The sequence below is a fragment of the Lygodium microphyllum genome, chromosome 1 (genome assembly GCF_053477565.2).
Source record: "Lygodium microphyllum isolate KBCC chromosome 1, Lygodium_microphyllum_v1.1.10, whole genome shotgun sequence".
Taxonomy (NCBI): Eukaryota; Viridiplantae; Streptophyta; class Polypodiopsida; order Schizaeales; family Lygodiaceae; genus Lygodium; species Lygodium microphyllum.
In genome coordinates this window covers 29524477-29535420 of record NC_141135.1, presented here as the reverse complement: position 1 = coordinate 29535420, position 10944 = coordinate 29524477, and the positions used below count along the sequence as shown (strand labels likewise).

General features: G+C 42.9%; 1 protein-coding gene across 1 annotated transcript; it reads right to left on the bottom strand.

Moving 5' to 3' along the window:
- Window positions 1–811: 811 nt before the first annotated feature.
- LOC148040948 (uncharacterized) lies at window positions 812–1621 on the bottom strand. Its single transcript, XM_087692533.1, has 2 exons — window positions 1280–1621; window positions 812–1024 (listed from the first exon to the last, which is right to left on the bottom strand). The coding sequence occupies exons 1-2, from the start codon at window positions 1619–1621 to the stop codon at window positions 812–814; spliced, it is 555 nt and encodes a 184-aa protein (XP_087548659.1).
- Between the last annotated feature and the right edge of the window lie 9323 nt (window positions 1622–10944).

Genomic DNA, 10944 nt, shown 5'->3' with positions numbered 1-10944 from the left:
TTTTGGGGGGAGGGGGTTGGCCCCGTATCTGCCCGTTTCGACCCATAGTTGGTGTGAGGATGTGCGGATTTGTCCGATGGCACTTCTGACCCCGTGAGACAGGTGTGTGTCCATGTAGCTTGGGCGGGTGATGAAGCCATCCGGGGAGATGTGCAGGAAGTGCTCTCGGTAGAAAGCCTTCTTGGTTCCTAGTTCTGACGTTGGGGTCACCCATGTCCTGGCTGTGTCTGTCTGGATGATATCCATTCTGATGATGTGATTCACCTCCTCTCGGCTGAGCTCCAATTGTGGGTAGTCTAGGCTGTATTGTAGTGGGGGGAGGTGGTCCATTGCAGGCCATGGAGCCGTAGCCAGGTCTCTGTTCGGGCATACCAGCACTCAGTGTCCCCTTGTGTTGCTAGCTATTTGGATGACTCCAGGGCGAGTTTGGGGTACCGGTGCCGAGGCAGGTCCCATATTCGGTGCAAGAAGGTCACGGTCTGGAAGAGGGCCTCAGCTCCACGAGGGGCGGTGCCCCCAGCTCTGCGCGGATGATCTCGTGTGGTATGGAGGGCTTGCTTCGGATCATCCGTGAGATCATAAGTATTAAGGGTCTCTCCATCTGCTCCCATCCCTCATAGGTGGTCTCCTCCTTAGGCAGTGGCTAATGCTGTGGGGCCCTCCGCGTGTGGTAGAGACTGGACCCCCATATGGGAGCCCCATACAGGAGGGCTGGTGTGACCAAGGTGTCAAAAAGCCAGAGCTTTGTCTGGGGTTCCTGAAATTGTATGTGGGCACATTGGTTCTCCATTGACCCGAGGGCTGCATAGCCTCAGGCTAGTCTATCTTCTGCTGCTTTTCTCAGGGTAAATCTCGGTCCAGAGAATGTAATCCCCAGATAGACATATCTTTGGACCACGTCCACGGTCTCTCCGCCGTATGTGAAGGGGGGTACCGACCGTCGGAGCCATTGGGTTGACGTGTTGAACACCATGACCTTGGTTTTCCCCAGGTTCACAATTAGGTCTTTGTCTTGGCAGAAGGCCTGTAGTGTGTCCAGTTGGCGCTGTAGCCCTTCGGGTGTGTTGGAGATGAGGACTATGTCATCCGCATATAGTAAGATGGGTATCAGTGTCCCTCCCAAGCTCGATCCCTCCTCGCCCAATCTATCTATGTACTCTGAGATCTCAACAATGTAGAGGCCAAATAGGGTGAGTGAGAGTGGGCATCCCTGCTTGACTCCGATGGTGCTGGTTATCTCCTTTGACAGCCCTCCTGGTGCCCGAACTCGGCCTGTTACCGATTCGTATAGTGCCAGTATCCCCCATCGCATTTCGATTGGGACCTGCAATTCCTGTAGTCTTTGCATGAGCCTCGCTTGTGGGACTGTGTCAAAGGCCTTGCGGAAGTCCACGAAGTAGTAGTACACTCGTCTTCCATGTGCTCTGCCCTCCTCTATGATGGCTCTCAGTGTGAGGATATGGTCAAGGGTGCAGAACCCCCTCCTAAACCCTGCTTGTCCTGCCGCCCGATGTTGGTGTTGCTCTATCCACTTGCTCAGCTTGTGGTCCAGTATGGATCCATAGAGCTTGGCTAGTACATGGCCAACCATGAGGACTGTTCGGTAGTTCGTGGGAACCATGGGGTCTCTGGCCTTCAGGATAGGTATTATGGTGTTGGCTGACCAGCTGGCAGGGAAGCCTTCGCATAGGGCTTTGTTGAACATGTGTGCTAGGAGAGGTGCCAGTATGTCTCTGGCATGGGTCAAATGCTCTGCTACCAAGCCTTCGTGGTCTTGGGCACGGCCATTTTGGAGTCTATCAATGGTGTCCTGAACCCGCTCCGTGCTGAAGAATGTGGATGATCCGGGTCTGCTCCCTGGGGGCCGGGGTAGCTGGGGCTGCTTGGGTACTTGGTATAGTGAGGTTGCATATGCATGCCAGGTGTTCGGGGAGGTGATGGGCGTCTGGGCTTGGGGTTCCTGAAACGCCTTCCATGCCTCTTTGCTGTCCTGTCCTAAGAATAGCTGGTAGAATTCGTGTTCCACTTTGGAGAGGTAGGCTCGTTTCTTTCATCGCACTAGACGACGGAAGATCAAGCGTGCCTGTTTATGCGTGTGTACTCCGTGTGCTTCGTCCTATTGAAGACGGAGCTGGGTTTCCCTGCACTTTGCGTCGTACCAGCTATTCTGTGGGACATTCTTGTTCGGAGGGGTGGAGTGGGGGGATGTGTGGGGGAAGTATTCGGCAGAGCCGAGGTGTGTAGTGTGCCCGCCAACTGTGCTATGACCTCCTCCAGGGGTGTGTGGGGGTCCATTTCCTGCAGGCTCTAGTAGAGATGGTCGGAGTATGCACTCGCAGTTAGCCTGGTAAAATGGTACATGGGGAATCTTGGGGGGTTGCTTGCTAGGGGGTTAGGTCATACCTGCAGGTTATGTCAAATTGCAGGTAGGCATGGTCGGCAGCCACTGCAAATGGGGGAGGTGATATTTTAAAGGACTGGATGTCGAAGATAAGTGATAGAGGGCTGAGGATATAGTCCACTGTGCTTGCTCCCAGTTTCTGTGTGGGTGCTCCATGTGCCCCCCGTCCGATGTAATTGTTCGCGTGCTTGTGTGGGAAGCATGTGAGGGCATCCGACCTAGGCCATCTGTCGAGACTGTTGAGGATGGCTAGTCCATGTGCCCCCCCTAATGCCAGTAGGTGTTCACCATATTCGGTGATTTTAGCTGTGTCCTATGATGCCCGGTTGAGTCCTATCTCCTTCGGTGCGATCTCTTTGTACATGTGGTCTTCGCTCTCGAAGAAGGGTGTCTGCCTCTGTGCTATGCATGCATTGAAGTCTCCGGCCAACATGACATCCCCCAAGCTGGAGTAGTGCATGATATCCTCGTACAGTGGTAGGTATGGTGACTCGCCCTTCGGTGATGCGTATGGGGAGTGTGCTGGTGGGAAATAGCACACCGCCATGTATATGTCTCGGGGGCGATCTGTGTGTATCCTGATCCACATGAACCGGGCTTCCTCATCTTTCCACATGACTTGCACCATGGGCTGTAACTCCTCCTTGTACAACATAGCCACCCCTCCGGACCCTCGGGTCCCTCCTTTTGTTCGGGCTCTAGGGCGGCATGCCATCTCCCATCTATATCCCCTCACTTCTGGTAAGTAGGTGCCTGGGCTTTGGTGGGTTTCTGTATAGAGGACGATGTCCTTGCCGGTGAAGGTCTCCTGGAATAATCCTGCATCTGTTTTCATAGCTCCGTTGCAGTTCCACACTGCAAACCTCAGGCAGGTCTCATAGGCCGCGCCCCGTCATTGGCATTTATATGTGATGATGACACGACCATCTCTGTATACTGCCCATTTTCCCGCTTTGTGAGCCAAAAAAAAAAGCTAAATGATGGCGAAGCAAAACTAAAAAAACAAGTCCGCTGACATACGATGGCATTACTTGTAATAAGGTAGCTTCGTTATTTCAATATAACTCTGACCAAAAACAAACATAAACAAAGGGTGAGAGAGAGAGAGAGAGAGAGAGAGAGAGAGAGAGAGAGAGAGAGAGAGAGAGAGAGAGAGAGAGAGAGAGAGAGAGAGAGAGAGAGAGAGAGAGAGAGAGAGAGAGAGAGAGAGAGAGAGAGAGGGTCTCCTAATGAAGATTGGAAGGGCAAGCCATGCATATACACCTTGGAGCCTTGTAGAAGCACTATTGAGGTTTGAAGCTCAAGATGAAAACACAATGATGTCTTGTACTTAGCTACACCATCAAACCAAGCAACATGACCCATGATTTGCAAAGGATCCCTAGGTACTTGTTATGCTCCTAATCTTATTCTCAACAATCCTAAATATGATTGAGTGAAAAAAGAAGAATGTCTTTTGATTTTAATGATTTTCATATTAAGTCACAATGGTATTAGATTGCACACGACTATTGTGCAAAGAGACGACCACTCATTGAAAGTAAAGGTTATCCATAGGAATTGAATGAAGAAAGATTCACATAATGAGTTGTGATAAAGTGATGAATTAGCACAAGAAATAACATGTAATGTAGAGAAAAGACTAGACTTGTGTAAACCATGTGACTTTAGTATTAGGAGAATAACATATATCATTTTGTGACTACACTCTAAGGAAAATTAAGTTATGGATTTCATTTTCTTTTGCAAATGATTCCAAGTATATTGTTTTGGGTTGTTGAATTTGTCCTTGTAAGAAAAGCCTGATTGTTTAAGGAAGGAGATGGGTCTTCCTAGTGGAGATAAGTTGATTGACTCTTATAAAATAGTCAATATCCTCGTACTTCTACCTCTTTTCGGTAAATTCTCAATTGTACTTTTTTTTCCTCCCACAAAATTATCTTGACTCAAAATTTGAATATGGGACCACTTTCTCTCTCTTCTCTATTTTGAAGAATTTTCATCTCCATTGAAACTCTCTGGTGAGAGTAATTAGGTTTTTGATAATTTCACTTACCTCTATAATTTCTTCTTCTTTAGGTACTCATCTTTCTTTGAATTTTTACTCAATAACTATTTTTTAAAAGTAGGATCTGACAACATTTCTAACTCTTACTATTGTTCTATTGGAAGAGATTGTTTTGGGCAAGAGGTTACATGTGCTCATCTCTCTCTCTCTCTCTCTCTCTCTCTCTCTCTCTCTCTCTCTCTGGTTTCTCTTTTTTAATATAGCTTGATGTTGGTTCTAAACCTTGTTGTTATTTTATTGCAAAGTTTATTTTTGGCAAGATTACAAAGATGCTTCTCTCTCTCTCTCTCTCTCTCTACACACACACACACACACACATTCTCTCTCTCTCTCTCTCTGTGTGTGTGTGTGTTTTTTCTTTTCTATTATCTTTACAATATGATTTGATGTCAGTTCTAACCTCGGGGAGTCCACCTTACAGAACATGTAAGATACCACTTTGGTAGGTGAATTGGATAGTCAGCCTCTAACAACCCCTAAGTCAATGCCAAGGATAAAGACCGAGGATCTCCCCTCAACAAAACCCATGAAATATCACCACTAAGCACATGATCAAATATTTTTGATCACTCACTCCTCATTGAGACTTCAACTCAACACTTAAGCCGCTTAAACCTTCAAGCTGAAAATTTGTTCTTCTTCTTCTGAGCTTCAGATTTCTCCCTTCTCTTTAAGTTGCAAGATTCTTCTCTCTCTCTCTCTCTCTCTCTCTCTCTCACGTTGATTGTATTGTGTCAAATACTTTCTCTCTCCCTTTTATTCTCTTTTTTCTTTTTTAAAAGCCTCCTCATTTTTTGTTTTTTTTTCCTATTTTATCAAGTTTCCCCTTGCTTCCCCTTAGTTGCTAGATGGCAAATATGCCCCTTGCCATGTACCATTCCACTCAGGGACTCAAAATTTAGAAGTGAAAACACATTTCATTCTCTTCTTGCATGAGGTGTGTGTCTCAAGATTGAAATATCACAACCACGTGTCGAACATGCATGGTACCACTTGGGATTTCCATTTATCAACCCGATTCCCACTACGAGTAAGTGTTAGAAAGACCAAAAAATGATATTTGCATGTGTTACCCCACTTGACTCCATGCAGCATCATGTCCCTGGTTGCTCATTTTCACTCACCAAGATGAGTTCAAAAGAAAGGGTATATTTATTATGTTGACTTACAATTTTCTTAAAATAGAAGGGGTTTATAAATGTGCTCAATGTAAATTCACATTATGGGTCTTTTTATTTAAAAAAGTTTCAGAGGCACAATTGGGAGGGGAGGGGGGGATGTGTCATGAGGGGAGGTGTGGGGTGGGGGGAAAAAGGGGGGAGGAGAGTCAATACTTAGACCTGGTTCTCTATGTGTGTGTATGTGCACATGCTTAATTGGTTAGGAAGAAATTGACAGAACCTGCTAGATTCTTTATGAAAGCATGAAAGGATTGGGCCCAAATGTTCCTAGAGCTAAGTCCATTGTTCCCTCCCCAGTGAGATGTAGATAGAAAAATTTGAGCCAGCTTCTCCAGGAACAAGGAAAGTGGTAATAGCCACTAACATTGCTAAAGCCTCTTTGACAATTGATGGCATTTATAATGTAGTTGACCTGGTTTTTGCAAAACAAAATGTCTACAATTCCACGCTTGGTTTAGACTCCCTCATCATTACATCCATTTCTCAAGCATTTGCAACAAAACAATGTGCAAGAAGAGTGGTCATATTGGACTAGGCAAGTGCTACCCAGCTCTACACAGAAAATGCATATGGAAATGAGATGCTACCAACATTTGTCCTAGAGCTTAAGAGAATCAACCTTGGTATGATAATTTTATAGATGAAGTCTATGGGCATTAATGATTTATTATCATTTGACTTTATGGATACCTTTGACCGGCTCCCTCATCGCAACCTCTACTTGTGCACTGCCCTCATCTTTGGTTATATCGAGGTGAGAATCTATGGTGTGCATTCCACCTCTAGAACTAGACAAAGAGAACCATTTCTAACCTAACAACTATACATTTTTTGCCCTCCTCAAAGCCTATGCCAAGGCCAAGTCATTTGTCACCGTGCTAAAGGGGGAATTCACCATTTTTACTTCCTTCATTTCTTCCCTCTCGTTCTCTTCTCCCCCATCCTTGCAACAATACCTCTATGTTCTTCTTCAAACCTCCAATTTCTCTCTTCTGATTTAGCTTTGCCTAACCACACAAATATGTGCTTCTTGCAGTTGCCAAGGAGGCATTTCTATCTTATACTCTAGTACACAAGTTTTCTCAGGCTCTCTCGACTACTGAGATCATCTTAGGTTCTGGCTCACATCTTGGGAGTTGCTAGGCTATTCTCATCACAAGCATGGAGGCAGAAGATATGAAAGCTCACAATCTTCAAGATGATTGCAACAAGTAGAAACTAAAGACTCCTTTGAAGCTTGAAACCCTTGCGAGCGTCGTTGTGCAAGGTAGGGCTTGAATTTACAATGTTAATAATGTGTTGTTCAAGTGTTGCCCTCTCTTTTTGTTTTTATTTTTTCTTTGAGCAAAGGAGAAATACCATTCAGAAGCCATCAGAGCATGGCTCTCTTAGCAGTTAGGACTTTCTGACAGGTAGCTGAAGATGTGATTTTGCCATAGAAGATTGAAGGCAAGCACACCTTACTATTAAAAGTACAATTGATGTCAATAGTTTCTTGTGGAGAAGAACACATGCTTGGTGAGGAAGCACTCAATTATTTTTAGCAGATGCAATTGGATAAGGTGTCTCTTAGAGTAGCTACATATTCTTGGGGCTTAAAATCTTGTGCCACATTGGGAGCGATAGAAAAAGACCACATGCTTTGTGTCGAGATACTCAAAACAAGGATGGAGAAAGTAATTCTTGTTGGTAACACATTAGTAGACATATATTCTAAATGTTACTCATTTACAGAAGCACATTGGGTTTTTGACCTTTGTGTGTATATTGTGTATTGTGTCACAAACCCACATGTTGGATCTAGATAGAAATGAGCATGTCAATCTCTTGGGGGTAAAGGCGCCTCCACCTAGTAGCTGCCCATGTATTACTACACTGACGGTGTTGGGGGTAAAGGCGCCTCCACCCAGTAGCCGCCCATATATTACTACACTGACAGTACTTGCGCCTGCACTCTGCAGACGGCGGGTGCCCATCACCATCACTTATTCTTTATTCTTTTAGTGATAGATGAATAAAGGGAAGGCTGGTCACACATTGTGACTATTGGATTCCCCATTTCTTGTCTCTCTCTTTCTTGCTCTTGCTCTCCTACCATAGCTCTCCAAATGCAAGCTTCGATCATTCTTATCTTTCAACTAGTATTAGATTTTGGATTCATGACTACTTGAGCTAGGTTCATGACTCCTTCAGCTTCTTATTGATTACGTACACTCATTGGGTCACCTTCCTGACAGCCATAGTCTTGATTGTGTGGATGATTGACACTCATAGTCAAAAACAGAATTGCCTTCCTTCCATCTCTACTCCTTACATGAGCATATGATAACCCATCATTAAGCACTATTGTTTCCATCCTAGTTTCCACAATATATGGATGTCCTAAAGTCATTAGATAGCTACCAATATCCTGCACAAAGAAATGTTGATAATCTTGGACATCCCCTATGGTAACTTGAACTTTTAGGCATGCATTATACAAGTCCCTAGGCGATTTATTTGTAGCCCTCATTCTCCATCTAGGATCTATATCAATCAACCAACCACAATTTTCATACAAGCTTTGTGACATGACACTGATCTTGGACTCATGGTCCAGTAATGCAACACATGGAGTTTCCCACTTGCCAATATTTACTATAGTCTCCATCATAGGCCTTGCCTAGTGTGTATGAGAATAATGGCTGCTAATAGGAAAACAGCAAGCCTCATCATCATCATCATCATCATCATCATCATCATCATCATCATCATCATCATCATCATGTGTTTGGTGTTGCACAACCTATCTTTGAGCAGTGCTATTTTTATGACATTTTCATCCAACATTTCCTCTTTTTCACCCATAGCCATCCCATTTGCCCATAGCCATCCCATTTGCAGTTCCAGTGAGAATCCAAATTCTCGTCAACCTGCAACAAAGCTTGAGTGGTTTCCCTAATAAATTATATTTTTCTCTTAATGACATCTATTATTTCATCATGGAATTTATGCTGGGCAATTCCAAGAACTTCACCAAGTGTAAACTCAACTGTGCTGTTTAAGAATCTCTCCTCAAGCATTTTCTTTATGTTTGTGACAATTTCTATATCAGGTTGTTGTAGTTTATAGCCAGCCTGCTTGCCTTTCTTATTCTTATCTTGCCTCTTTTCTTGCACTACATCTTCCATGACATGCTCGAGATTGACTTTTTCAGTAGCCTTCTGTTGCATTGATTTACTTTGTGTCATTAGTTTTGAAGTATTTGTAGCCTCATCATCTCTTTTCCTCTTTTCCTCAACAACATCAATATTCTGCACTTTAGCCAAGTATGCATTCACTATAAAGGAATTAATTGGAGCATCCCAACATGTTCTACTTTGTATGTTTTGCCCCTCACATGATAGATCAGCCATAGATGTTTTTTCCTTTTTGGCGTGACCATACATAAGATTTCACAACAACAACAACCTTTTGGCAAGGACTTCCTCTATTTGTAAGCCACAAGTAGATGCATGGATTGTTGAAACTGCATTCTTGATAGCCAAATCTTCCACCAATTTTTGCATAGCTCCCTTTCCAAAATTCAAGGCAAGAGTCATAGCCATTTTTTGTACATGAATTTTATTATTTTTCAAATAAATTATCTTATGATCCAAAGCTTCATGATACGAATCATAGTCTCATTGCTCATGCTGTGAGCTATCACACCACATACACCATTTGACAAAGCCCTCCCTAGGTGCCTTAGATACTGCTGAATGATTAGATTTTTCAAGCTTTGCATACTTAAGATGTAAGTCACACGAAGATTTTGTAATCTCCTCAATAACCTTGAAGTTTCTCATACTAGATATTCTCAAAGACTATGCTTAAGATGTATTCTCACTCTAGCAACCTAGTTGGTTGCGTTAATCTACCACTATAGGGAGTAGACATCCAATGTTCATATGAGCTCTGAACCAGTCTAAAAGAAGGTAATAGTTGCCAAGAACTACATGTACTTATCACTCCAAGAGGCTTAGGAAGTCTCTCATCTTTAAAGCATTTGTCCAACTTGTTTTAATCAAAAGAAATAATTAGTTGTCAAGTAGAACATGCCATTACACTCCTTAATATTATGGCCATATAATAGTGTCCACATTATTGAATATTGAAAGTAGGTGATTCTAATGTAACAATAGGCCAAAAAATGTTGTCTTAAATGGTTCGAGTGATGATAATGGTACCCTAAAATCAAATCAAAATCAAATTATAAGGCTATTCCAAAATCAGGTAAGACATGAGAATAAAACATGTTATCTAGCTATGAGTGAAGCAAATGCCAATGATGAAACTAAAATCTACAATTAAGGTTGCCATGTTATGCTTTTTTTTAAAGGCACAACGAGAGAATACCATTTATGTTCTTTTGAAATTATGCCATTATGTTAAAATTTTGAAAAAATATTCATTTTTAGTTAGAAAGAGCATCAAATTTTTGCAAGTTAGTTAGGATATGAAAAGAGTAAGCTTTTATATTAGTTGTAGGTAACTTTTAGATATCCACCATGAGGCTTGGTGGACTATGCAAATGCACATGGATGTTCCCACATGTAACTGCATAGATAAGGACGGAGCAACTACTTATTAGGCCTTGATATTACTATTTGAAAATACATAGGAGGGGAGAGAGGAAGACCCCAAGAGCACACTCATAAAACAATGGAGAGTTGGGCATATAGAGAGATAGGGATGAAATCTTCTTCTTTTTCTTTCGTCTTCTTCTTCCTCACCAAAAATCTAAGTCTACAACATGATAAAAGACTAATATGAAAGTACCACAATGTTTGTACATGCAGTTGCTAAGTATGAACCTATTAGGAAAGAAAAGGTGGCACAATGAATGTGCCATAACGAAGGATGGACTACGTGGGTGTAGTCCAACTATATAATCACTAGTATATCCTCATGTCAGTCACCTAACATGCAAGTGAATAATATCCTACTACATCACCAAGGCACATAGTGGAGTGGATGCTAGCTCATGTAAAGCTCGACATCTCAACACTCCCTCTCAAATTCAGCAGCATGAGCTCGTGAACTCTAAGCATACTCTTGAAGCATTGAAGCTTCTCATCTCCCAAGACCTTGGTGAAAACATCAGCAACTTGTTCCTTTTTATTGACATAAACCAAGTCAATATCACCTGTAACTATAGAACCCTCTCTCGAATGAAATGGTAATGGACCTCTATGTTTTTGGTTTGCATGATACAGTGGGTTCCTAGCCAATTGAATGCTACTAAGGTTATCACAATAGATGATAATCTTCTT

Bases quoted from the DNA above. Each gene is read 5' to 3' on its own strand.
- LOC148040948 (XM_087692533.1), bottom strand. From the start codon at position 1,621: ATGGTTCCCACGAACTACCGAACAGTCCTCATGGTTGGCCATGTACTA. The intron at 1,025-1,279 runs GTAACAGGCCGA...GACACACTACAG, and splicing joins TACTGGCACTATACGAATCG to GCCTTCTGCCAAGACAAAGA.